At 43.7% G+C, this 27,390-nt stretch overlaps 1 protein-coding gene across 2 annotated transcripts in view; it reads right to left on the bottom strand.

The window, feature by feature from the left end:
• Positions 1 to 5,332: 5,332 nt before the first annotated feature.
• Positions 5,333 to 27,390, bottom strand: part of SLC6A1 (solute carrier family 6 member 1) — a 59,902-nt gene continuing 37,844 nt past the window's right edge. The window contains exons 2-15 of one of the 2 annotated variants that reach the window (XM_058844901.1): positions 23,437 to 23,838; positions 21,853 to 21,984; positions 20,370 to 20,470; positions 18,843 to 18,952; positions 18,599 to 18,731; positions 17,184 to 17,318; positions 16,963 to 17,066; positions 16,539 to 16,663; positions 14,469 to 14,581; positions 12,329 to 12,460; positions 11,252 to 11,354; positions 9,869 to 9,969; positions 8,288 to 8,455; positions 5,333 to 6,376 (exon numbers count right to left, since the gene is read on the bottom strand). In XM_058844901.1, the coding sequence (XP_058700884.1) occupies positions 6,272 to 6,376; positions 8,288 to 8,455; positions 9,869 to 9,969; positions 11,252 to 11,354; positions 12,329 to 12,460; positions 14,469 to 14,581; positions 16,539 to 16,663; positions 16,963 to 17,066; positions 17,184 to 17,318; positions 18,599 to 18,731; positions 18,843 to 18,952; positions 20,370 to 20,470; positions 21,853 to 21,984; positions 23,437 to 23,671 (1,797 nt within the window). In that variant the 5' untranslated portion in view covers positions 23,672 to 23,838 and the 3' untranslated portion in view covers positions 5,333 to 6,271. Of the gene's footprint in view, positions 6,377 to 8,287; positions 8,456 to 9,868; positions 9,970 to 11,251; positions 11,355 to 12,328; positions 12,461 to 14,468; positions 14,582 to 16,538; positions 16,664 to 16,962; positions 17,067 to 17,183; positions 17,319 to 18,598; positions 18,732 to 18,842; positions 18,953 to 20,369; positions 20,471 to 21,852; positions 21,985 to 23,436; positions 23,857 to 27,390 lie in introns of those variants that run through there. The other variant, XM_058844900.1, reaches the window with a different exon arrangement.

The raw sequence follows: 27,390 nt of genomic DNA, 5'->3' as shown, positions 1-27,390 counted from the left end.
TGCCACAGGAGGAGCGAGGCAGAATGGTTTTTTATGCACACCCAGGTCTAAACTTGTAGGTTTGAAGCAGATCCTGACAGGCAAGTTCTGTCACGATACAGGCTGCTCAGAGCAGGAGGAACCAGGCTGGGAAAGGTCACCCTCAGCCCCCCAGAGTGAGGCTGGATCTGGGGAAAATCAGCAGGAAAGGTCATGTGCTGCTGCAGTGTGACAGCTGGGAAAGAGCAGGTTAAAAAGCGCTGAGCTCTGTCACTTTTAGGCAAAGTTTGTTGCCTGCAGTGTGAGTTGTGTTTCTCCCCAGTGTTTTGATTAATTATTCTGGTCATTCATTCAGTGAAGTGTTTGCAGTGCAGTGCAGTGAACTGAAATGACCTAGAAATAATTCTCTAGCACAACCTGACGCTCTGGCTCACATTCAGAGACTGATTTATTGCTTTACTCATGGGGGAATCTTCATCAAAGCGCTCCTCAGCCATCCCAGGGAAGCTGGTACTGTTCCTGCAGGATCAAAACCAGCTTTACATCCACCAGGTGATGTTTGGTGGCCTCCTGCTCCAGCACTGGAGTGTGCTGGGACAGAATTCTTGCACGAGGGGCTTTGGAGGAGCCCTGTGGGACCTGCCCAGGGGTTGAGCCCCGGCAGCAGCAACTGCCGCTGGATTTTGGGAATCAGACCTGGAACAGCAGCTCCTCAGGCACAGCCAGGGCTGGGGGAGCTGCTGTTTGTGGGGTCTGGTTAGGGTTTTACCAGGGTCACTACAGCAGGAGCTGTAGCTTTGTAAGTTTTGGTGACTTTCCATCCACTGGGAGCACGGGGATGTGATGGCAGCTCTGTCAAGGCTAGTGGAGCCTGAGAAGCCTTTTCCTAGACTAAACTGAGCCTCCCAGGCTTCTTTCTTTGCGTTAAACATTTTTAGGTGTTCCCAGATTGCATTAGAATAATTACAAGGATCAGGAACTGCATGATGTAAGGGAATAAGGCAGCAACTCGTTCCATCCAGTTTTATTCCCCTTCCAGCTCTAAGTGGGTTTCCAGTTTGGTAAAGTGCAGAGCAGACTCCAGACTCCAACTGAACATGTCCATTTTGGCTATTTTCTACCCTCTGTTGCTTTGTTTGTAGCCACCTCTCAGCTGCTGATCCCCAAAGGCACGGCAGGCAGCTCTTGCAGCCTGACTAAGGCACCATTGCTGGCAAAACACATTAATTTTTGTCCTGGTGACAATGCCTGATCCATCCTGTCCTTCTCTTAGGCACTGCTGGACACATTTAGCACCAGCATGTACTTATGACTCACAAATAACTCACAGGATTACTTCAGCCTGCCTGAGATTCCAAAATAATCGCTCAGGGTTTGCCACTGAGTTGGATGTGAGACCGATCACGAACCCGGGGGGAAAACCAATCAGATATGAATTTGCAAAATCATGGAATCGTGGAATCACAGGATGGTTTGGGTTGGAAAGGATCTTAAATATTGTCCCATGGGCAGGGACACCTTCCACTATCCCAGGGTGCTCCAAGCCCCAGCCTGGCCTTGGACATGTCCAGGGATTCAGGGACAGCCACAGCTTCTCTGGGCACCCTGTGCCAGGGCTGGAATTCCTTCCCAATATCCCACCTATCCCTGCCCTCTCTCCGTGTGAAGCCATTCCCTGTGTCCTGTCACTCCAGGCTCTTGTAAATAGGCTAAAAATTCTCCCCCACCCAGCCATACATTTTAAAAGTAATGACAAATCCTGAAGGAAAGTGCCGGTGTGGTGTGTGGTCCGAAGGAAGGACAAACCACAACAATACAACTCTAAAAGTTAACGGGATTGCTGTGAAAACAGGAAATTTTCCCATTCTCCATCAATTGACAGCAGGAAAGAGTGATGTACTTATTGACTGGCCTCAAACTGTAAAGGCAGGAGTGAGAAGTGGCAATACTTGGATCAGTCTCTTAAGAATACCGAGCTCTGTGGAGGGATGAATATTTTGTTTCATTTTACCCCATATGTGTTTTAATATTTTTTTTTTAATTTTTTGTTTGTTTGTTTGTTTGACTTTTTTTAACTTCACAGGAAGAAGAGAAGAAGTAGTTTAGATTGCAGGGGGAAAAATGTATATGGATAAATCCCTTCCTCCCACCTCATTTTTATTGGGTTTGTTTTAACCACCCTGAGCAGGGCAAGAAGCAGGGAAAGAAGAGCGAGGAGGAGCAAAAAGAGCCTTTAGGATGTAAAGGCTGGTGCCTTCCTTGCTCAGCAGTGGAAGTGGGTGACTGTGGTGCTTTGGCAGAGTCAGGCAGGGGCTGGCAGCTGCTGCAGCTCTGAGCTGATCCCTCCAGGTTGCTGGCAGTGAGGATCTGGCCCTGCCGCTCCCTCGCCGTGGGATCACCCTGCCTTTGGGTTCAGCCCTCGAGACCCAGCCAGCAGTGGGGGCTGAGCGGCTCTAACAGTTAATTGTAATGCTATTGTGGGCTGAGCGGAACAAAACAGAAATAATCAGGCTTAAAACAAACAAAAAAAAAACCCCAAAAGCAACACAGTGTTATTTTAGAATAAAAGCACATGTAGCTGAACTAATACTCCTGACGAGCAAGGACATGGATTTCTCCCAGGGCATCCTGCAGTCCTGTAGGGGAGAAGTGACCTTATTTGCATTTTTCTTGTTGAATCGCTGTTGGGATTTCTGCAGCGCGGCAAGAGCAAATTCCTCCAGGAGAACATGGAAATATCACAGCGCTAACGCAATATCCTCCAAGTAGCTTCCTGCCCCTGCTGCCCCCCTGCCCTCCCACCACCCCCAGCCACCAATGACAGCCCTCAGCCTCTTCCTTTCCCATTTCCCTCTCATTTCCCTCGGCATCCCCAAAATTGCTGCTTCCCCTTTTCCAGAACAATCTGGGCCCTCGTGGCCGCGCCCTCGCCGTGTGCTCCTCTCAAAGGTCAGCACTTGGCCCTTGCAGTCTGTCATCCCAGACGCCTCTCTCAGGAGCCTTTTCCATTCTAATCAGGTCCTCTAAATTGCTCAGCCTCTTCCCCAGCATGAAGTCCTGCTCCAGTTTTGCAGGCAGATAATTAAATCCCGAGCCCAGGAGCGGCGTTGCAGCTGCGCCACGACTTCTTCTCTGCTTCTTCTTCTCCACGTCTTCTTCTCCACGTCTTCTTCTCCACGACTTCTTCTCCACGTCTTCTTCTCCACATCTTCTTTTCCACATCTTCTTCTCCACATCTTCTTCTCCACATCTTCTCCTCCGTGTCTTCTTCTCCACGTCTTCTTCTCCACGACTTCTTCTCCACATCTTCTTCTCCACATCTTCTTCTCCGTGTCTTCTTCTCCACGTCTTCTTCTCCACATCTTCTTCTCCACATCTTCTCCTCCGTGTCTTCTTCTCCACATCTTCTTCTCCATGTCTTCTTCTCCACATCTTCTTCTCCACGTCTTCTTCTCCGCATCTTCTTCTCCACATCTTCCCACCCTGCCAGGGCAGCTGAGACAGGAGTGTGGAGCTCTCAGAGCCACGGATCACCCGCCTGCAGAGTATCCAGCACGGGCTCCAAAACCAGGGAGGTGCTGCAGCTCTCACCCCAAAGCAGCAGCAGAAGTGCACCCGAGGAACCGCCCAAAACATTCCAAAATCCGTTTTTGCTTTTTCTTCTCCCAGAGCTGGCTCTGCCATCTTCCCGCGGGAGAATTAAAGCAGCAGGATGCCAGGAAGGGCTATTAACTGTCACCTCTTAAGCTCCCTGTATAATGTATGCACATGCTAATTACATGGTAGGAATAGCATGGATTAATTATACACATCACAAGTGGGATACAGCGTTTGGGTATTTAAAGGATATTTCTATATAAATGACACACTTGGAACTTGAAAATAGCACAGATTGGGTTTGTCCAATGAAAGACTGAAAAATTCTGAATTTAATGTATAATATAACCTTTATTCTTTTTCCTCTAAACTCTTGGAAACTTACATAACAATCGTGCTTTAATTATGACACCGTTTATAGACATTTAAAATGCATCTTAATTTATAAATATTTTACATTTGGTCCATAGAACAGGTTGCAATTTACTAAATAATACTGTACTCTTTTAAACAGGCTCTGTATATATTTTTGAATATGTATATATTACATATATATTTTTTATATAGAGATAGATTTGCTTGGTGTTGGATATTTCCTTATTGCAAAAAGCATATATGATCATACAATAATCTTTCTTTTCCAGGGCAAGTACTACAAAAAAGATACAGCTATTCACAGTTTACACACAGTAGTTCTACAACACTAGTTTGTGCTATGTGATAACGTTTGTACAGCTTTTTGCTAAAGAGCAGGTCTGTCAAACATCTGTCATAATTGTTTACAATCAAACATTAAATACTGCATTTTTCTTAGAACAACATGGGACTCGGTTACATTAAACAATAAAGAGAAAGTTGGAGTTTTTATCCTTAGTCTAATGAAACTCACAAGGATGACGTATCGGGTGTGGTGTCTGCGTAGGATGGAGGGGTTCCTCTAAATCCCAAAGACTTACAGGACGTTTGCATCTCAGCTATGGCCGTTTAGGATGGAGCTTAGATCTCGTAGTATTTTACATTTGACCTAGGTATGAAACAGTTTAGAACCTACCCCACATACTCTGAGAGTTTAGGATGTAGTTTGAAATACATGTGTATTATATATATATATTATTTCTACATAATGTGCTTGACATTCTGAGAATAATACCTTATTGCAAGAACATGTTTGTCACCTTCAGACGAGAACAACGAAAAACCCAACATTCACAGGTAACATGTTTTTTTTGTTTTTTTGTTTTTTTTCCACGTAGTAATTCTACATAAATTGTGCTATCTAACATTGTACGGTGCACAAAAAAAGTTTGCTGAAAAGCATGTTTTCATTGCACAGTTCTGTCACAGTCATTTACAATCAAACATCACCCTCCCAAAAAAAAAAAATAAAAAAAAAAAAAAAAAGAAAAAAAAAGAAAGCCTCCGTGCCTGTCTTATAGCTGCCAAACGAGAAATGCCAGCCGGGGCTCCCGCTGCATTCCCCGCACAGGGAAAACTTCCAGGGGCTGGCCGGGCTCTCTGGCCATGTGGCAAACGCAGGACAGAGCCCGGAGCGGGATTGCATCGGGATCAAAGAGCTCTCCCTCGTGCCCTCAGCACCACCCAGCCCCTGGAAATGGAAATCCCACTGCTCTCAAAGTGCTGACCATGCCGAGTTTGTGATTGGGAACTGGAAAAGTTCTCTAGCAGGTTCAATCGAGCCCTAAATTGGAGCTTACAAGGAGAAGCTTCGATCTTTCAGCCGTTGTTTTGGTTTCTATTTTGGTGGCAATGCAATAATAGTAGAGTGATAACAGCATGATAAAAGCTCAGGGAGTCCGAGCTTGGATGGCAAATACTTTGTATTTTACTCCTGGGAATCTTTAAGAGCTCTTGGCTATTACTTTGCTAAAAAAGTTAAAAGTAGTATTCATGCCTCTGACATTGATTCACAAAGATATCTTCTTTTTATAAGAAGCAAGATAGGTTTTTTTAAAGAAATTTATGACCTTGCTTGAAAGTCACCCTGAAAGGCTGAGCACAGCCAGTGTGTTTGGGCTGGGCTGCTCTGCCACAGACAACTCAATTTTTGCACTAGGAATGTTTATAAAGGCTGTGCCTGCTGTTAATTGAAGGAAGAGTCTCTTCCTCCCTCAAATGGCCTCAGCTGGAACAAATTTTAAGGGCAGACTTTAGCGCTGGAAATCACTTGTTTACAAAATACCCCGTTCTTTTTGTACAAAACAACACCAAACTTAATTTTACTCCTGCAAAGTCAGAAATAACAGTCTTGGGATTCAGCGGTAAGAAATAGTGATCAACTACTAAAAATCAGCAGCACAAAACTTCAAATAGTCGTGCTAAAAGGTAGATTAAAAAGGTCTTGGCACATCAATTTACAAATTCCAAAGTATGCAACTATCATTGTGAAAGGATAAAAACATTAACAGTCTGTGGATTGCTGGAGAACACAAAAACACTGTCAAACATCTGAGCTCGCGACGGCTGGATCGAACCCACGGCGATTCCCTCGGAGTGGAGATGACCTTGTTGCTTTTTTTTTTTTTGCTTTTTTTTTTTTTTTAACACGTATTTTTTTAATTTTTTTTTTTTGCCACTAGAGGTAGGTAATTATATTCTCAGACGTGAATTTGTGGTCATATTCAACCATATTTTTTGTTTTTCTGGAGGAGGAGCGGTACTTGGACGAGAGAGGATTTTAGATGTAGGCTTCTTTGTTGGCAGAGTTGCTCTGTTGGGCCTGGTCTGGCCCATTCTCAGGGTGGGTGATGTCTTCACTTGGCTGAATCATCACTTGGATGCGCTGTTCAAAGGACAACAATAAATGTGAGGCAGCCAAAAAACTCAAAAAAACATTACTCTTTTTTTTTTTTCTTTTTTTTTTTTTAAATATTTAAAGACAATTCTTTACAACTGTCCATCTTCCCAGGGACCAGCAGCGAGGCACTTCCACTAAACAGAGTCCCAGCTCTGTCCTGACCCTGTCAGGAGGAGCTGAAAAACCCCGTGCCAAGTGCTGGATGCCAACAAGGAGCTTTCCTGGGGAGAAGAAAAGAGGAGAAGCTCTGCTGCGAGCCCATGATCCCCACAGGGGCTGCAGTGGGCAGCAGGGCTGGACACCAGAGGGGTGGGCATCTCCCCAGGAGAGCTGAGAGCTCCTGTGAGGATATAATAGGTCAAACACACTTGTATTTTAGAGTGGTTTATTCCTATCCTGTCTTTCCTCATCCTGTTTGTCCTCTCTGTTCCTTCAGCTGCTCTGCCCAGCTCGGGTTTTGTATCCCAAAAGAAATCCCAGAAAGGCTCCTCAGAGCCTCTCTCTGCTGCAGGCTCCTCCCATCATTTAATAATCATTTGTCAGTGCTTTCAAAAATGAGACCTTAATCCACAACAAGGCTGAGATGAGGAACTTTTACCATGGTCTCACAGCAGCTGTATTTTAGGGCAACAGTTCTCCTTTTGCACCTGAAAGTTTCTGTAAGACAAGGGAAATCTATCCAAAATGTAGGAGCTAAGAACAGGCAGGGGGTGAAACAAAAAAAAAAAAAAAAAAAAAATCAAAACCCAGATTTTTTTGTTGTTTTTTTGCAGACTTCTTTGAAGCCTCACTGAGTCCTTCAAAATTTGCTGAAGACAAATATTTGGATCAAGATCTGAGCATTTCATGAGGCATCACTCGTCAATTCTCCTTAAGATCATCCAGCCCTTTGCAAAGATGGCTCTGTCAGCTGATTTTAGAATATTCCAGAAGTTCTGACAAATTCTTTTTGACAGTATTTGGTTCCCACAATCACAGAGTGTTTCAGTACTTGGGCTGGAGAACTTTCTGTGATGTGCAGGAGGAGCTGGAGAGGGAAAACTGAGGATCCACCCAGATGAAAAAAATGAGGTGTGGTGGTTGTAGGCAGCTCCTGAAGAGTGTGTGGGGCACTAACGGGGTCAGTAATTGCCACTCCTTTAGCAGCACATCTCTGAGGACCTCAGAACCGACTGAAATAGAGACTGACTGAAACAAAAACTGACTGAAACAAAAACTGACTGAAAACCTCCCTGACTCTTTTCCATGATAAGTGTTCCCTCCTTTTAAAAACCAGGATGAGCAAGGGAGAGGCTGAGAGCAATGAGAATAAAGCCCCTAATGTTCTTCACGAAGTGACTGCTCACAGAAATCCCTTAAATAAAGGCTGAAGGGAGGTGCTCCCAAGATATTCCATGTCCTCTCTCCCAGCTGCAGCAGAGCAGGCCAGGTGGGACCCAGAGCAGGTGACATGCAGGAGCTCCAGCCTTGGGGGCCATCAGGGAGATGCAGAGCAGGGTCACTGAGCAGACTCATGCAAACCCAGAGCAGTGGGGAGTAGTCCCTGACTTTGATTCCAGCTCCCCTGAGCATCCCCTGCCTCCATCCGCGGCCGCGCGTCTCGCATTAATCGGGACAAATTTCCATATTTTGCCGAGTGCTCCTGTGTTTTCTAGGTGTGAGGAGCTGGAATGCCAAGTGTCTGCAGCTGCCAGAGCAGAGATAAGGACCCCGTGGAAGGTGGGGAATTGTGTTCAGCAACAGATGGCTCAGACACTTGTGTTGTCTTTTGGCTGGCGCTTTCACAGGATTTTAGCTCAAAGCAGAACAGCTGAGGGAGGAGTGGATGACAGAAAAGAAGTGCCCAGCAATCTTTGATTGCACAGGTCCCACGGGGGTTGGGACAGGCTGACTTACCTGTTTTAGGGAGCCTTTCAGGGTTAGGAACATGTATGCCATGTAGCCAGGTATCAGCACCATAGAGGACAGGGCCATGAACCAGCCGACCCCCTGGCCCCATTTTGGGAACACGTAACTCCCCATCGTCAGCGGGGTCATCTGCACGGCGCTGAAGATGAACACTCCCTGAAAAAGCACAAGGGAGGGTTTTGGGTGAGATTCCCAGAGCCCTCTGGCTTCAGGAGTCTTTCCAGGGCTTCCCAAGACGCCCTTTCCCAAAGCGAATGTTTCACGCTGACGCTGTATTTTCACATCTAAACCTGCACCTCAGATACTCCAGGTGTGCTGCTGGTACCAGTAAAGTCCTTGGATGAGCTGCCCAGAGCCAGAGGGAAGGGGGCTGCTGGGGAAAACAGGGATCCTGGGAATACCTGTGGACATGGTGCTATTGAGCAGCAGCACCCAGGCGTTGCTTTTGGGATGGTCTCCAATGATGGCCTGCAGATATTTGAGGTATTCCACAGGATATTCCCAGGAAAAACTCCTGTCCTGGCCTGTCTCAAATGTCTCAACCAGCCAGGAAAACCTGCTGAAGTGACCCAGGAGAGAGGGGAGCTCGTTCTGATGCCAGGCTGAGCCATGTGCAGGACAGATTCCCAGAGGAGGATGCAGAGGCAGATTTTTATCCCTGCTCTGAGCTGGGCTGGGCAGCACATTCTGCTGAGAACTTGGCAAATCTGGCCAGATTTACAATGCTGGGCATCTTCCTCCTGTGCCACTAAAATAAAGTGTCTGTCTTATGCCTTCCTCGAGGGTTGTTTTTTTACAAGAATCTGCCTCAGTCTGGGAAGGGATGACTGGAGGAACCCTTGAGGTGAACACATTTCTGTGTCTATTTGCTCATGTGTAATAGTGGCTGCTTGATTAGTTTGTTCCACTGCATCTTTTTCAGTGTACATGCAGTAAATTTACATTTCCTTGCTTGTTACTTCACAAGGCACTGAATGGGATTAACTGGGGAAAGTTTAGAATTGGGCAAAGGCTGTCCTGTGGTTCCCAGTACAGATTCCTTGCAGAGTTTGCCAGAAAACCCACAGCAACGTAGCATAAAATGATTAATATATGCCACAGAATCCCAGGGGGGAAGAACACAAGTTTAGAACCCTGCTCTGTCACCTGAAGTGCCTGTGGAGGAATTCAGCTTACAGAATGTTGATGTTTCTGTGTATGTGGAAAATTTAGATTTTAGATTGCTAAATTCTATTTTAGAACAAACAAAACAAAAAACAAACAAACAAACAAAAGGAAAAATTTGTTCCTTACAGTTTTCTAACTCTGCCAATCAACCTCTTTTTTTGAAATTTTGAATTGAGCATTTCCAGAGGTCTAATGAAAATCCTGGCTTCTCTTTTTGGGGCACAAGCTTCCTCTAATGACACTGCTTTTTGCTTATTGCCTTCAAGGGGATTGCTCAAACCCTTAAAAAAGGAGCGAGGACAGAACTAATTTGAATCTGTGGGGATGGAAATGACAAGGCTGCAGCACCCAGGCCCCCTCATTTACACCCTTTCCACCAGAGAATAAAAGTTTGTTCCTTACTGCCACAATGATAGGAGTGAAAAAGGACCAGCAGAGTTTCCACCAGATGCAGGGTCTGTATCCCACCATCTCTTGGATGTTGTCATAAAATCTATTAACACCTGGATATGGAAATAAGAAACAGCACAGAAATGTATCAGGTAGTGGATTTGACCAGAAGCTCAGTGGTTCTGAGAGACATTGTCATAAATTATGGTTGTATTTGGAAGCTCTACAAAGACCTCAAGACAACTTTTCTGCTCCCTGGATGGCAAAAAAAGCTGTGTAAGCTCAAAAGCACCAAAAATCACCCCTTCTCACTCTTCCACATCATAATTCATGAAATAGAGACCAGCAAATTTATGTCCAAGCAAAATGAGGGAGTTGTACATGGGAAGGTCAGATGCAAGAAAGAGCCTTCATTGATTTCAACTCTAGGTCATCCTGGAATGAGAAATTTAGGGCTCACTTTACAATGATAAAACCCCCAAGCCATCCCAGCATTAGCCAGCTCTGTTCCAGTGCACACCATGCATGGGCAGGAGTGGATCTGAAAGCAGAGAGGCTCTTTGCTCTCCATCAGCTTCCCAAAGCTGTGTCTGTCACCTGTCTATGCCTTTGATTTCCTCATGGGCAGATTCTGGAGCTGATCATTCCCAGCTGTGGTTCCAGCCCTGGATGGACCATCCACTACCCTCCTTGTTGGGTCCCTTCTATCTCAGAACATTCTGTGATTTCTGGGATAATTTTTCCATTTGCTGGCTTCCCCAGCAGCGCCTCTCCCCTGTCAAATGCTGTTCCATCCTCTCAGTCCCACTGAAATCCAGCAGGAAGGCTCCAGTTCTCCAGCTCTGGAGCAGCTGGAGTGCCTCAGTGGTGATGGCAGCGGCTGCTCAGAGGAGCTGACACAGCTCTGAGGTCAAAAATACTCTCTGACAATATCCCACAGATCCATTAATCCTTAGAGCCAGAGACTGCCAGTCCAGGCTTCTGGATATTTCAAGGTGATTATTCCCAAACTGACCGAGGAGCCTGGCTCACTGCAGGACCCTGGAATGAGAGGATTTCTGGAAAAATGAAATATTACCAATCCCCAGAGCCCTGAGGCAATATGTGCCCATCACCTCTGAAGATCCAGGCTTTCCAAGGGAGTGGGCCAGGAGAAGAGATGAAATATCACCTTTTTATTATTCCTGAAACACTTCCCCGCTCCCAGGCCTCTAGGTAGGGTGTTTAAAAGGCAGCAGCACCCTCCTCAAGCCAGCTTTGAATTATATCCACAGAAAATGAGGCCACTTTCAGTTCCACCCCCAGCACAGGAACATTCAGCCTCAGGTGAGAGGATGAATTATCCTCAGGGATAATGTGTAAGGCTTAGGGGAAAAGTACAAACAGGCTGTTTACCATAGCACCAGGATATCGAGATGCACTCAAAGAATACAAGGAACAAGAGGCTCATTCCACTGGCAGAGTAGTAGTCAAAAAGCTTAAACACATAGATTCCACCCTAAAACAGAAAAGAAAGTATTAAACAAGGCTCCAGCTTCAAAATGTAAGATAGAAACAGTGGTGGATAGGTTAGGGGCCTATTAATGTAAATTAAACGGGTTAAGTTCTTTAAAGGCTTGAGGTCAGTCCTGGCAAAGTTAAGATTCCTGCTGTTTAAACTGAAAAGTTTAATTTAGCTTTTTTGCTCTTTGATAATTTAATCATTAATCATTTCCCTCAAATAATTTGCAGGTTCACCATCTCCAGCTGCCACTTTTTGGACTGTAAGAGTGTGGGGATGTGCATTTTGCTGCCCCCTGAGCCCTGCAGGGGACATCCAGGTGATGCCTTTTGGGGCTACCTAAAAACAGAGGCCAGGCAGAATTAAGGGAATAAAAAGCAGTTTCTATTCACTGAAGGGTCTCCAGGTACAGTTTGGGCTGCACCCAAAAATGGCCAATGGGTCCCAGGTCTCACACTTTTCTAAGCTGGGTCCATTTGCACATTGGGGTTCATCTCCCAATTGCAGCTGCAGGGAATGAAGTCATTTAGGGCAGCTTTGCTGCCCCCAAGTCCCTTTTGTTTCCATCTCTCAGGCCTGGGGCAGTGAGGTGTCCTTGATTGCAGGCTTGGGGAGGAATTGCTGTGTCTGAGCAGGATGGGGAAGCAGCAGCTGAGCCTGCACATGGAGTTTGGAGTCAGGCACTAAAGAACTGCAGCACTACAAATGGATGAAAAATACAAAATCTAAACATATAAAAGCTCAAATCCTAAGAGAAAACAAATAATCCTGATACATTAAAAAAAAAATAAAATATAAAGAAAAATATCAAAGCTAAAACCCTAAAGCATCACAGGGACCACAAGGCGTGCTACACTTAAACCCCCAAAACCCTGGGCAGCGCCAATCCCTGGCAATGCAGCGGCTCCTGGCTGGGCTGGGGAAGGGAATTGTCCCAGCTGGAGCTGGTGGCAGCCCCAGCCCCGTGGTACCTGAGTGATGTTGGACAGCCCTATCACGTAGGACACGATGCACACCACGGCGATGAAGAGCTCGCGGCGGTTGCGCAGCAGCTTGGGGAACTCGTCCACCAGGGCTGTGATGAACCCCTCCACGGTGCAGAACTGCAAGGGAAAGGGGACACCAAACACAATCCAGAGCCCTGCCACGGCAGGATGGGGGGCTGGGGAGCTGCTGGGCATTGGACCCTTCCCTGGCCTTAGGCTGCCGCTGTCCAACGAGAAGTGAAAATTCACTTGACTGCAGTGGAAGCTCTGCCCCTGAATATTCTTGTTTCTGTCTAAAGAGATCTGTGCAAAAAGATTTCCAGCTGGAGGAACACTCAGAAGTCCAAGCCATGAGCTGTTGCTTTCGCTCTGTGAACAGGAACTGCTCTTTTTTTGTAATAAAGGTGATAGACCTAGATTTGATCCCTCAATCCTACAAAATAAACTTCTTTTTATGTGATTTACTCACATACAAGAAATCCAACACACAGAGAAAGTCTAACCACATTGGTGCTTCGTGCAGAAAGATTCTCATATGATTCTCACATGTAATAAATCAAATATTCTTTGTATCCCCAGAAAACATTTTTTGGTGAGGCTGTGTCCTCCAAATGGAAATCAGGATACACTCCAGGATCCTTCTGTGTGTATATGTTCAGATAAATGTTATCATTAAGGTGGTTGAAAGAGTGAAACCCAGAAGGTAAGTAAAGTTTTATTAATTTTCAGCAGAGCAAGTAGAATTCAACCAATGGTTAACAGCTCCTGTAAATTACAGTGTCTGAAATGTTTCAGTGACAGACACAAAATGCAGAAAGCATGACAGCCTGTAGATATATAATCTTTTTAATAATATTAGACCACCATCCTCAGCTGTTTGTTGCCTAGAGACAAGTGCTTTCAAGAATATTTTTGACCCAATTAATTTCACAGCAGCTTCCCCCCAGACTGAGCAATGGGTTTTAATGTCAAGCCTGAAGCTCACCGAGAAACAAAGAAATAGAAAGTGTAAATTTTCAACTTTCTTTCATCTCCCAGGATAAAATGCCCTCCTGGTCCTTTTGTGTCCACAGGCTGAAGTCAGCCTGGATTTATAGAAAATGATGGATTTTCTCTCCTGAAAGACTGGTACAGTGCTAAGGCAGTAAATCCCACATTCCTGTACGTGCTGGGAGGGCTGTGCTAGGAACTGGGTTTGCAAAATGCAGCTGCTTGCAAGTGAATTAACACATCTGCCTAGGACTGCTCTCATAAAAGTGATCCAACAGTTGAGCAGCCATGGGGGCTTCCCTGAGCAAACTCTCCAAGAATTCCTTGGAAAAGAAGGCAGGGTAATCTCCTGAGTGCTGCCAGTGGGGCTGTTCTCTGAATTAGAGTCAGCACTGATTAACAAAAGGTTTTGTTGGACCCAGTTATTCCTAAAGGGTTTTCTCTTGTGCTGTGTGCTTCTTTATTTATGTCACAATCAACATTTCTAATGATTCCATGTCTTAATTATTTAATAGTTTAATCTAGACAGAGAATATCTTGGGTTTGCAAAACTCCAGGGTTGAGCCTCCTCATTCATTTCCAGTTGTCAGATATCACCCAGAGCTTGGGTGAGGCCTGAGCCAATAAATTTGTGATCTTTTCCCTTGGGAAGTGATTTCAGAGAACAACAAAACACAGAATATCCTCAGTAACAATCCCATTGCCCACTGAATTAACTCCTGATATTAAAATGAAATGTGTGCTGCGTCTTTTCGCTCCAGTGGTGAGTTCTGGAGCTGCCCTCCAGAAATACCTGTGGCATCTAAATCTTGTAAAACATATCCCAGTGTCTCCTACACAGCTGAACATTGCACAGGTATTTTTAACATTGTGATTTAACAGGGAACATTTCAAAGGTAAGCTCCTTCTTGCCTGCAGAATAAATTTTCTGGCCAGTTTCCATGTGCTTCCAGCAGCTCGCGAAAGAGCAAAAGTGTTTAAGCGTAATTTTTTTATTCAGTTTTTCCTCAGTGCCTCCTATTCTTTATCTGATTATTCCAGGGACCATCCTGCCCCAGTGGAGGGCACAGGGAGAGCCCAGCCTGGTCCCACCCAGAGAAATGTGCATTTTCATTTGCTTGCACCCCAGTTTTACCTGGCTGTCAATGCCGAGCATGAGCAGCATGGAGAAGAAGAGTATGGCCCACAAAGGGGAGATGGGCAACTGCGTCACTGCCTCGGGGTAAGCCAGAAACGCCAGCCCAGGGCCTGGGGGAGAAACAGGACACAAAACATCAGCAGGGAGGGCTGGGGATGGGATTTTCTGCTCCTGCTGAGCCTTTCTTGGGCAGCTCTGGATGCAGCACCTGAGCAGGGATCTCAGTGGTTCAGTGTCCGCTGAGCACAAGGGCACTGCAAGCACCTGCTCTTTAAAATTACCCAGCCAACACAGACAGGAAAACCAACCACAAACAACACCCCCAAACCCCCCAAGCCAACCAGCCAGAATACTGAATGCACTTCAGGAGCTGCTCCTGAGACACCCCTTGGCACAGCCAAGGCAGGGATGTTATCCTTGGCTAGGGTTACATCTTCAGGCACTGCTCTGCTCTGTCTCCCCTCCAGCAGTTTTTGACAGCTGCAATCTCCTGCTTTGCACCATTCAGAAGAGAAACAGAGACAGCTCAGAAATGGAGAAGACACTTTCCAGCATTTCCAGTATTCCCATTTGCTGTTCCATTCCATTCACTCTCTCAAAATGCACATTTTAATAAACTGTAGATGTGGACAACCAAAATTTTCAATTTTTCTTCTTGCTAACTGCTGATGGGGGGCAGAGTGCTGGAAGGAGAACATAAATTCCTATTTAAAAGGAATTTTTTTGTTCTCAAGGCACAGCTGGACATCAGGGTCAGAGGGAAAACTAGCAAATTTAATAAACACAGAAACAAAGCTCATGTGCTTCACCTAGGGAGTGTCTCTGATCTTTCAGTTTCCATTAAAAGTCTGTCAGTGACAAGGGCTTGGTGACAGCTCCCAAACCAGTGGAGCAAGGGTGGCATCAACACCTGGATTGTCAAAGTCTAATGAGAATTTTGAAGGAATTAATTGCTAACAAGAGCAGATACGATTGGAAAGCAGTTCAGAAAGCATTCCAAATAGCAGTGCTAAAAGGAAAATAAACTTCAGATAAATATGTTAATTTTACTCTGTTTTGCATTCCACAGCAATGCAGCTACACCTTTTAATAATATTGTTTTATAAGGCTGTATAAAAGATGGCAAAACAACCTCTGGTAAAATCTGGCACCAGCCTCTGAGCTTACTAGGAGAAATAGAAGCTTTAATTAAAGGGTCAAATTTTCAAATATCCTTTGCAATTAGTGGTCATGGGCATTCTTCAGAGGTCTGTTAACAAATGTACTTAACATGACGTAAAAATATTGTCGTGCTTGCAGGTGTAGCCTTTATATAACTCTGTCTGTATCAAAGACATAATTCCAAAAAGCTTATTTCACACCCCACTGCCTTTCCAGAGCAGCTTTTAATAACAGTGCCTGCCATCATCATTTTGCACCTAATCTCTTTGTATGTGTAATTTACTGAAGGTTATTTTTGAGGTTTAAATTCTCTCCTTTTCTACCTAAGGAGGTATTTTAGTGGGCTGTGTTTGCTAATACAGTCATCCAGATTTTGTCCACCAGTGAGTTCCAACCGAGCTTTGAGTTATGAGATCCCTCCCCGTGGCCAGAGCTGCTAAGTGAGTATCTGGTGCACCAGCTGGGTTAGGGCAGCCATCTGCTCTGCTGCTTTAAGCTTTTTCAGCTGGAAGACAGACAAGGAACTGCAAGGAATAGCAGAATCCTCCCATGGACATCTCCCTGCCCTAAATAAAATGTCTCTCTTGATACAGAATCACATGAAATAGGTGTAGGTCTGAGCAGGTGAGAAATGGATCTGCCTCGAAGGGTTTGACCTCAAGAAATGGGAAAAGGAATTAAAACCCAACTGAAGTGGGAAATATTAGCTTTAAAGCCACCCCATAGTGACCAGCATTCCTCCTCCTCTGCCTGGAGTGGGATGGGACAGCACTTTTCCTTCTGCCATCGGGAGACTGAAGGGCCAGGGAGCCGAGGAGCTCTGAGGAGGGATTTTGAGCATTTGCAGGAATAACCTACAAGGAAAAAATAACTGATGCACAGCTTAGAGGAAAAGATATGGGGTACCTGATGCTGCAACGTCTGCAATTGGCCTCTTTGTGACATTGGCCATGAATCCCACGATGGAGAAGATGACAAAGCCAGCAAACATGCTCGTGCATGAGTTTATGCAGCACACTATGATGGAGTCCCTGAAACAAAGGGAAAAGGGGCTTTAAGCAGCAGGGAAGGGAAATGTTCACCCTTTTTAGTTTGCTTTTTTTTTTTTTTTATTGTCCTGTGGAAAGATTTCATGATTTAGGATTTCACAGTTTGGGTTCCATTTCATGCTGAGGAAGTCTCTCCCACTGTTACACATCTCACCCCCAGCCAGCCAGAACAGTTAATACTCAATACTAAACTTTAATTCAATTATCTGTACACAGAGACAGAACTCAGCTCCAGCTGAGACAGGCAAGTGCCACTGCAATATGTGCAGTCATCTGCTTACCTGTAAACATTATTGTGGAAAGGGTTGTAACTTCCAAGGGCAATCAGTGAGCCAAGACCCAAACCGTAGGAGAAGAAAATCTGTGTGGCAGCATCCAGCCAAACCTGATTGCAGGAAACAATTTTTTTAAAAATCTGTTTCTGCACTTGAGGAGCAGGTCATATGTCTGAAAGGGGAACAGTGAGGAGTGAAACTTTTGTTTACCAGGATGGAATATTTACCTCAGAGTCTGAAAGCTTACTGAAGTTGGGAGTTATATAGAATAAAATGCCTTCCTTTGCTCCAGGCAGTGTTACACCACGGAAGAACAAGATAAGCAGCATAACATAGGGATAAGTAGCAGAGAAATATACCACCTGATGTGAAGAAACAAGACAGTGTAAGTGTGCAAGGAAGAATGATCAAAAGTATTTGCTCCCTGAAAATGCCCTAGCAGCAACTGAGGATGGTTTGTAAAATTGAGGCATTTTTCAATGAAAAGGCTTGGGAAGTGCCTACAGCAAAATTCCCTGAACTTCCCCAGGTCTAAAGGCAGGTGGCTGTTGACTGCTTTTTCTGCAAAGAGAACAGATTGGACTAGGATATTTTCACACACTCTTTTTGGTATTTAACACAAGGAAATCCCAAAAGCACCAGGATCATGGCACCAGAATCCTGCTCGTAAAACATCTGGCACTTTATTTTCCCCACTTTCTCCTCCTCTCTATTACAGGCTGCTACTTTCTTGCCTTTTCAGAGGTCCTATAAAAAACCCTTTCTGAAGTCAGACTCAGCCCTCTTTTTGCTCTCTTTGTGCTTTGGAGACAGGAGAAAGAGAATGGCTTGCTCTGAGCTCAGCTAAGCCCTGTTCCAGTTTGAGGTGGGTCACAGTTATAACCCCTTGCCAAAAGCTGACAATCCATTCCTTCAGTGGGAAGAAATCCCAGTCCTCTGCATCAGACCTGAGGTCTTCTAACCCAGCCCTTCCCTTCAGCTGACACTAAACCCCATTGCTGCAGCTTTTTGTTTCCCTAGGATTTCTTCTGACAGGGAAAGGCATGAGCCAATGCCAGATGTTGCTGCCCTTTCATTCAGCAAGGTCTCTCAATAACATAATTTCCTTTAATTGATTAATAAATCCCAATTTCCACTCACAGCCAGGCAGACCCCAGGAAGCACAGTGTGAAATCCTGTGAAAGGACCTCAAATGTTTCTCACAGACACGAAGTAGTGAGCAGCTCTTCCCAACACTTCCTTACATCTCCAGCTCCAGCAAGAGCACAATTCATATATATGTATATATAATAAATGCACAATTCTTGCTGAAACCAAACCACTTCATCCTCCCTCTAGTGCTATCCCTACCAGCTGGAATATCCATCTCAGGAGCAAGCAGGAATAATTCTAGCTGATTTTATACCTGGCCAGGAGGCCTGTAAGTGAAGCATCTAAGGCTGTGTTCTGAGCTAGCTACAGAGGAGCCAGCTCTTTCTAGAACACAGGGCTGTACCAATCCAAGAAAACACAAACGAAATATTTCACAGAGCTCAGATAGCCACACTTCCCCCTGGGCCTCTTACCTCAAGAATTTTCAGAATATTTGAGCAAAATGGACATTTTTAATTAAAAAGGCATTTACGGTATTTTTTAATCTTACCTTTCCAGTCCAGCCTACCCCCTTCCAGATACAAAAATACACCAGAATCCAGGCAATTGCCAGGGTGATTGCCAGCGGCCATCGGATTTGCCCGGGCTTTTCCAAGCCATCGGTCATTTGGTGCATGTTGCGTCTGGAACGAGCCAAGAGAACGGGGCACTTGGCAAAGAGCTCACAGGATAAAAGAGGAGGGACAGCAAGGTGATCCTTGCACGGGAAGGGGAGAGGAAAATGCTGAGCTTACTCCCAGAACTCCACCACGGCACTTGTCATGTTGGTGGTGTTGGCTAAGGTGTAGTTGGAGAAGCAGCGGTCGGTGTTCCAGGGGTTCTCACAGTGCTTCCAAGGAAGGGTCTGGCCAAGGAAGAGAAACAAAAAATCTTCAAGTCAAACACTTTTTGAGCAAGGATTACCTCAAGTATCTCTTTCTTTGCTAGAACTGACAGCTGAGTGCAGAACTAAAGCACCTGGAGCTCTGCAGACATTGATCTCCCCGGGGTGAAAGTTATTTAAATTCCTATCAGTTGTGGGAGGCAGGTGTGGAAATATTCCTTTTTTTCCTTTAACACAGCAGCCCAAATGCCCTGGATTCAATACACTCACCATGAGAGTATACTGAAACAACAGAAAAGACCTCCTGGAGGTCTTGGTACCTCTTGCTGAACAAGAGATAATAAAGTTGTGATGGTTATTGATCAGAGAGTTTCATTTTCCCTCAGGTCAGGGGATAACTAGAAAAAGGTAAAATTTCTATTTGTTGCATGCATGTTCTGCATGTGTCCATCCCATCTTTCAGAAGTCCTGAGGAGCAGAACCTGTTTCTCATGGTATCCATTAGAATGAGCCTCATTTACATATAATTTACATATAATTTACAGGCCCTTCTGATGGCAATTGTTGGAAAATCCTCTCACAGAACTGCTGTATCAGGGCACTTCGTGCTTTATACACAAGGATAAGAGGCTTCAAGGGAATTAGAAGTCAATATTCATTTAACATGGGCCACAAGAAACACTTCCAGACTCTGCCTGACCTTTCACATCAATAACAGTTCTGAGGACAACAAAGCAGAAATGGTCATGTCACTCCCAGACAGTAATTAATGCAAATTTGGTCAAGGCAAAATTCTTTAAAGCCAAGAACAAGCAAGCATGAGCAAAATTTATAGAAGAGACAATTGAACAATGATGCATTAATTATATACAACTTATGTAAGAATGCTTCCTCAGATGGCCAAACCCCACAGATCAGACAAGACTTACTCAGCTGATGAATCACCCTTGAGGGGGAAAAAAAGGCAGCTAAAAATAAAGTAAACAGGAAAGAAAACAAAGCAAAAATAACAACAATGAATGGAAGTTCAGAGTTAATCAAATCACAGACCTTCCATTCCATGGGGGTTTCTTTAATAAACCCCTCAATCATTAAACCACATTGCAATGATACTGTTTCCCAAAGAACTCATGTTAGTGTGGCTGCTTCTGGAGAAATAAAATAATTGATTGTACACTAGAATTTTTCTTGGGGGAGTGAATGGCCTGTAAGCTCAGTTTTCTGTTCTAAATTTCTTGTGGAGAAAAAAAAAAAAATTAAAAGGGATTTTTACAAAATAGGGTTTTTTTTTTTCAGTAAGGATGGATTATCCTACAGATTTCTGTGCATGCTGTGTTAACCTCACACATCTACACTGAAGCAGATTAGCGATATATCCATATTTTACTTGGCTTTACATCCAAGAAACAATTCCCCATCCCCTCTGACACACACTTACAGTGGTAAAGGAATTATACAGGTAGTATATGGCCCAGGAAATAATCACAATGTAGTAAATATTTAGCCAAAAGGACAGGACTGCAGCAGCCAGTCCCACACCTGTAAGGAGAACAAAGAGAAATGAAACAAGGGAACTTTTAATTGCAGAGCTGCAGTTGGGGGCACACACATCACACGGGGCAGGCACAGCAGGGGAAATGTTGCACAAGGGAGAATTTGAGAAGAGCCATTACACAGAGGTCATGATTTGGCTGGTGGCTCAGCCATCCATGGGGTCACTGCCAGCCTTCAGCTCTCTGCGTGCTGCAGTCCCACCTGCTGCTGCTGCTGCTGCTGAGAGCTGCCTGGCATCTTTTACTCCCAGGAAAAAGAGCTAAATCAGCTCATTGTCTGGAACAGCAGCCCCACAGGACCTGGTGGCAGATGCACACACACTGAGAATGTGTTCCAAGGCATTTAGGACACGGATCAGAGTGCCTGGTGCTCAGCACAGGGCTGCTGGCACGTCAGACCAGAGAAATGCCAGGGTTCCACCATGAGGATGTGCTCCACATGGACACTCCAGGGCTGTTCTAAACTATTCAGGACAGCTGTGCCATGACCCTCAGCAGGAGGAAGTGCTCACAATAAACGGGATAATGCCAAGCAAGGCTGTACCAGCCCCTGCCAACAGCAGCAACTCGAGCAGAAACACTTCTCCGTGAGAAACAATTTCATCTCCCTGCGTTTCCCCAACGCAGAAATCTCCCAGGGCAAAATTCAATCTCAACAAACTTTCAGCTCACCCTGTGCTAATTGTCAGTCCTACTGTGTGAGGTAATTTATAACACCATGTGCAGCTCTGCTGGGCCAGAACTCAGCTCAGGAGCTCGGAAGTGTCAAAGAATTTGGGATTCGAAGGGTGAAAAGCATTGTTTGAGAGGCTTGTGGGTCTGTGCAGAACTGGGATTAAAACCCTGGTGCTCTGGCAATCAAACCTCAAACTCAAGGTCAAAGTGTGGAGTGAGCTTGTCTTAAGGAATTCAGCATGAAATTGCCAAAAGTGTCTGGGTTTTGAATTTCAGTTAAAAAAAAAACCCAGGTGATGCCAATCTCTGTGAGCTCAGAAGAATTTACTGAAGTTTACCAAATTGCTGTGAACAGTTCCAAACTGCTCAGACAACTACTGCTGGATATGCTGTTTGTAACAGTCTTTATGTATTTCTACAAAAAAACCCCAAACAAACCCAGAGTTTTGAAGTTTAAAAATAAGTTTGTTGCAATTCTAATGTGTAAATCTTGCTATTTTCAATGGAAAACAAAAATTAGAGCCCAGCACCATTTCAAAATCATCAGTTACACCTCAGAAAATCGGTGCTTTCTCTAGAAAAATCATGGTTTAAATATAAATGAAAGGCACCAAGAAACATCCTTGCCCTGGCACTTTGTGAAACTTCTGCAATCTGGAAAGAAATGAGAAATAATTGGAATCCATACAGTACCTTTGAACATTGGAGCAAGCTTCCACACTCCAAGCCCTCCTATAGATGTATACTGACCTAGGGAGCATTCCAAAAGGAACAGTGGCACTCCAGCAAAAATTAAAGTAAGGAAATAGGGAATCAGGAATGCACCTAAAAAGAAATTCCAAAAAAAGTCAGTTATAGTGGGAAAAAACACAACTGAATCTCCATTTTCCATCCCTTTCACGTATGAAAAGAAACCCACGGGGTTTTTTTTTCCTCTCAGGTGTAACTTTTCAAAAATGTTAGTAGAAACCACACGTGCACTCCTAAACCAGGGAAAATAAAAGGAGAAACATAACTCCCCATCGTTTAAATTCTTTCTGTTGAGGTAAAAAGCTGAAATCTAGAAGCCTGTGGGCTTTGTTGCCTTCACCTCTCACAGACAGCACAAAGGCTTTAACCAGCCCTGGCTGCTTTCCAGCCTTTTATGGGGAGCTCAGAGTCAGCTGCAAACCCCATGAAATCCTCTCAAAACTCAGCCCAAAAGAGAGGGATCTGCAGGGTTGGGTTGAGGGCAACGAGCTTTAGTTCTGCTCTGATATTTTATGGTCTTTCAAGAGCAACTGGCAGCTAGGAGTTAGAATAAAATTCAGAGCAGAGCTCAAAGGAGAGCTCCACACTCCAAAATGGCTCTGAACTTCCAGGAAAAGTGGAAAGCAATAAAAACCCAAAGCCAAAAACAAACAAAAAAACAAGCCAAAATAAGAACAACAACAAAACCCCAAAAACCCAAACAAAACAAAAACTCCCAAAAATCTCTCAAACAAACAAACAAAAAAAAAAAAATCACAAAAACCCCCTAAAGCAACCAAAAAAAAAAAAAATCAAATCCCAAAACACCACAGCAAACAACCAAAAAAACCAAAAGATAAACCAACCAAAACACCTAAAAATCCACAAAAAACCAAAGAACCAAACCAAAACAACAAAACTCCAAAAACCCAGAACAAAACAAACCAACCCCAAAAAACCTCAAAATCTCTGAGAGCAAACAAAAACCAAACCAAAATCACAACTAAAAAACCCAAAAGACCCAAAACAAAACACCAAAACAACAACAAAACCCCAAAAACCCAGAACAAAACAAACCAACCCCTAAAAACCTCAAAATCTCTGACAGCAAACAAAAACCAAACCAAAATCACAACTAAAAAACCCAAAAGACCCAAAACAAAACAAAAAACCAAAACAACAACAGTACCCCAAAAACCCAGAACAAAACAAACCACCCCAAAAAAACCCTCAAAATCTCTGACAGCAAACAAAAACCAAACCAAAATCACAACTAAAAGACCCAAAAGACCCAAGACAAAGCAAAAATAGCCAAAAAACCCCTCTAAGACACCACACCAAACAAACAAAAAGCCAAAAATCCCAACCCCAACCCCAACCCCAATAAACCAACCAGCCAACCAAAAAAAACCTCAAAAGCTGCAGTTCCCCGAAAAAAACCAACAAAAAAAATCCCCAAGTGAAATAATCTACATGTATGAAAAGTCTGTTGAAGCCAGGGTTTGATTTGTTGGTAATTTGGTGGCGACTCCTAGCGCACAAACGTACCTCCACCGTTCTTGCCGCACAGGTACGGAAATCTCCACACATTCCCTAAGCCAATGGCATAACCTACACAGGACATAAGAAAGTCAAATTTCCCTTTCCAAGTGTCTCGGTCTGGAAGGTCCGTCTTCTTCTTCTGCACTTTTACTACCAAGGTTTTGGGCTTGTCGTTGGTGATGGAGGCGTCGACCTCGGTGGAGATCTGTCCGTCCGCCACTTTGGTGCCGTTGGTGGCCATGTCTCTGGGCTTGGCTGGCGAGGCTCTGGCGGCCGGGCGGGAGATTTCAGCACCAGTCCACGTGGACAGCAGCTTTGCGGCTCGTGGCGATCCACCCGGGAGCGACGGCGTGGGCAGGGACGGCGCGGGGAGCCGGGACACGGAGCCTCAGCGCGCTCCGGAGCCACCTGCGCGACACGGGGACACCTCAGACACCCACGGCCACCAAGGGATGGGCTCTGCCCTAGGGGATTGCTCTGTGCTCAAATGGAAGCACGGGAGGACCCCTACAAGACAAGCTCTAAGATCCACTGATTATCGTTTTTCCTGTAGATCTCCTGTGAGCCTACAGGAAGAATTTAAAAAAGAAATAATCAAGGAATAGCAGTCACTACCATTAACAGTGGATTTAGAGTGTTCACTATTAACCAAAACAATCTCCAAGACCCACTTGTTATATTTTGTCCTACAGACCCCCTCTGAGTCTACAGAGAAAAGAATTTTGAAAAAAAACAAACCCAAGGAATAGCAGTTGCCATCTTTCATAGTGGATTAATACTGAATTGTTGAATTTAATAGTAAATTTAGAATGTTCACTATTAGCCAAAACAATCTCTGAGACCCACTGATGATATTTCTCTTACAAGCCTAAAGATGGAATTAAGAAGAAACAATAATCAAGGAATAGCAGTCACTACCATTAACAGTGGATTTAGAGTGTTCACTATTAACCAAAACAATCTCCAAGACCCACTTGTTATATTTTGTCCTACAGACCCCCTCTGAGTCTACAGAGAAAAGAATTTTGAAAAAAAACAAACCCAAGGAATAGCAGTTGCCATCTTTCATAGTGGATTAATACTGAATTATTGAATTTAATAGTATTAAATTTAATTTTAAATTTAATTAATTATTAAATTAAATTAAATTGTCGAATTTAATCGTAAATTTAGAATGTTCACTATTAGCCAAAACAATCTCTGAGACCCACTGATGATATTTCATCCCTTTAGATCTCTTACGAGCCGAAAGATGGAATTAAAAAGAAACAATAATCAAGGAATATCAGTTGCCACCATTAACAGTGGATTTAGAGTGTTCGCTATTAACCAAAACAATCTCCAAGACCCCCTTTTTATATTTTGTCCTATAGACCTCCTCTGAGTCTACAGAGAAAAGAATTAAAAAAAAAAACAAACCCAAGAAGTTGCCACCTTTAAAGATTTAGAATGTTCATGATTAATCCAAAACAATCTCTGAGACCCACTGATTATATTTCATCCCCATAGATCACTCACTAGTCTACAGAAATAATTTTTTAAAAATAAAAAAAAAATAAAATCAAGAAATAGCAGTTGCCACCTTTCATAATGGGTTAACAGTAAATTTTAAAAGTTCACTATTAGTCCAAAATAATCTCCAAGACCCACATGTTATATTTTGTCCTACAGATCTCCTGTAAGTCAACAGAAGAAAGAATTAACAAAAACACCCAAGGAATAGCAGTTGCCACCTTTAATAGTGGACTAATACTGAATTTAGAACGTTCACAATTAATCCAAAACAATCTGCAAGACCCACTTCTTATATTTTGTCCCTATGAATTTCTCATGGGTCTACAGAAAGAACTTTAAAAGCATTAAAAAGTAGCTCTTGTCACCTTTAATAGTGGGTTAACAGTAAATTTTAAGAGTTCACTATTAATCCAAAACAATCTTCAAGGCTCACTGATTATATTTTGTCCCTGCAGATCACTTACAAGTCTACAGAAAGAACTTAAAAAACATTTCAACTAATAGCAGTTACCATCTTTAACAGTGGATTAATAGTGAATTTAGAATGGTCACTATTAACCAAAACAATCTCCAAGACCCGCTTATTATAATTTTTCCTATAGATCTCTTATGAGTCTAGAGAAAAAATTTAATAAATCAAGTAACAGCAGTTGCCACCTTTAATAATGGATTACTGGTGAATTTAGAAGGCTCAGTATTAATCCAAAACAATCTCCAAGACCACTTATTATCTTTTTTTCCTATAGATCTCGTAAGAGTCTACACAAAAAAGAATTCAAGAAATACCAAGTAATAGCATATCCCACCTTTAAGAGTGGATTAATACTAAATTTAGAATGTTTGCTATTAACCTAAACAATCTCTGAGACACAGCAATGATATTTTGTCTCTATAGATCTCTTATGAATCTACAGAAAGAATGAAAAAATGTAAATCAAGAAATTGCGGTTGCCACCATTAATAGTGGATTCCTAGTGAATTTAGAAAGTTCTCTGATCTAAAAGACTTTTCCTTAAAATGCTCCCAAAGGAATTAAACAATAAACCAGATCAAGCAATGGGACTTAATCCTGGGTAATGATGTCAAGTTGTACATGTGGTTATAATTAAATGTTAATGTAAGACAAATGTTTCATGAAGCTTAAATTACAAGCACAGTAAGATGACAGCCTGCAATGATCACTCCTCATTTCTCTTTCCAACCATTTGTGGACCTTTTAAAACACCATTGCTGCTGCTAGGTACACTTTCAAAATCTAAATAAAAGAATAATCAAGGTAGCAAATATAGATTATGAAAAATGACCTGGGGTATTTTAGTCAACTCTGAAGCGCTTGTGGCTCCCACAAAGTTCCCCAGCTCTGCTTCAGCTGGAAGAAACACACTGAAATAATGATTTTCATGTCTTCTCTGACCCATCCATCATCAATTTATTGTCTGTTTTCTCTTGATAACTCCTTTAGCCACGTGTCAGCCCAATGCTCAAACCAGAGGCTGCAACACGTGAAACACTGGCCAGGGGGAAGAAGCTGCACCTTGTCCTGGTAACACCGGGTATGAGGTCAGGCAGGGATCAACAGTCATTTTATTTACAGATTTCTGTAAGGGGGGACTGAGGTTATTAGCTGTTATTAGCTGTTCACTTCTAGTTAACAGTTATGGTAAAAGGAACATTAAAAAAAATAGGTAAAGGTTGTGTTTTTCTTTGAATTCTCATTTCTGATCACTGCACAATTATAAAGCCACGTCCAACTGTTAAAAAGGAAGTTTTTGGTTGGAAGGTGAGAATCAGCTGTAGGTGTGGTTGGGGTGAGAACAAGGATGGTGTTTGTAACCTTCCTTCTTCTATGTTCCACTTCAGGGTGGGACTCAGAGAGGGAAAATCCATCTCTGCCTACATCCTCACAAGCCCTGAGTGCGGATACCTCCCTTTTTTAAACCCCACTTTTCCACATCCCAAGCCTGTCCAATTTCCCATACCAAACCCCACCACCCCCAGCTGTGCTCAGCGTTCCAGGAAATGCATTTCCAGCTGCAGGAGGAAATAGGGATCATCCTGGTGCAAAAGGGCTGTGGGTGGCTGGAGCCAGCTGCAGGGTGCAGCCCCAGATGTGCAGTTTGGCAGCTCCATCTGCTGCTCAGCAGCCAGAACTGAACGTGGCTCTCTTCAGCCAACACAGCCTGCATGGAAAAAAACCCCACCAGAGTGTCCTGGGACTTTACAAACAGTCCTGCACCAGATCAGATTTGTTGTTTTTGTTGAAATTTGTGTTTGGGTTGGGCTTTGTCATCAGCAGAGTTTCCAAGTATTGGAAGAGGCTGAATGTGTTGAGGATGAGTGGAAAAAAACCCCAAACCAACATAACATCCCCCTCCAATAACCCAACACCACATGGAGAGATCTACATGTAAATCTCTTGTTTGGTGCATAATGAGGGAGAAATCC

The sequence above is a fragment of the Poecile atricapillus genome, chromosome 9, assembly GCF_030490865.1.
Source record: "Poecile atricapillus isolate bPoeAtr1 chromosome 9, bPoeAtr1.hap1, whole genome shotgun sequence".
Taxonomy (NCBI): domain Eukaryota; kingdom Metazoa; phylum Chordata; class Aves; order Passeriformes; family Paridae; genus Poecile; species Poecile atricapillus.
Note: the sequence above shows the minus strand (reverse complement) of the source record. Positions and strands in the feature narration are given on the sequence as shown.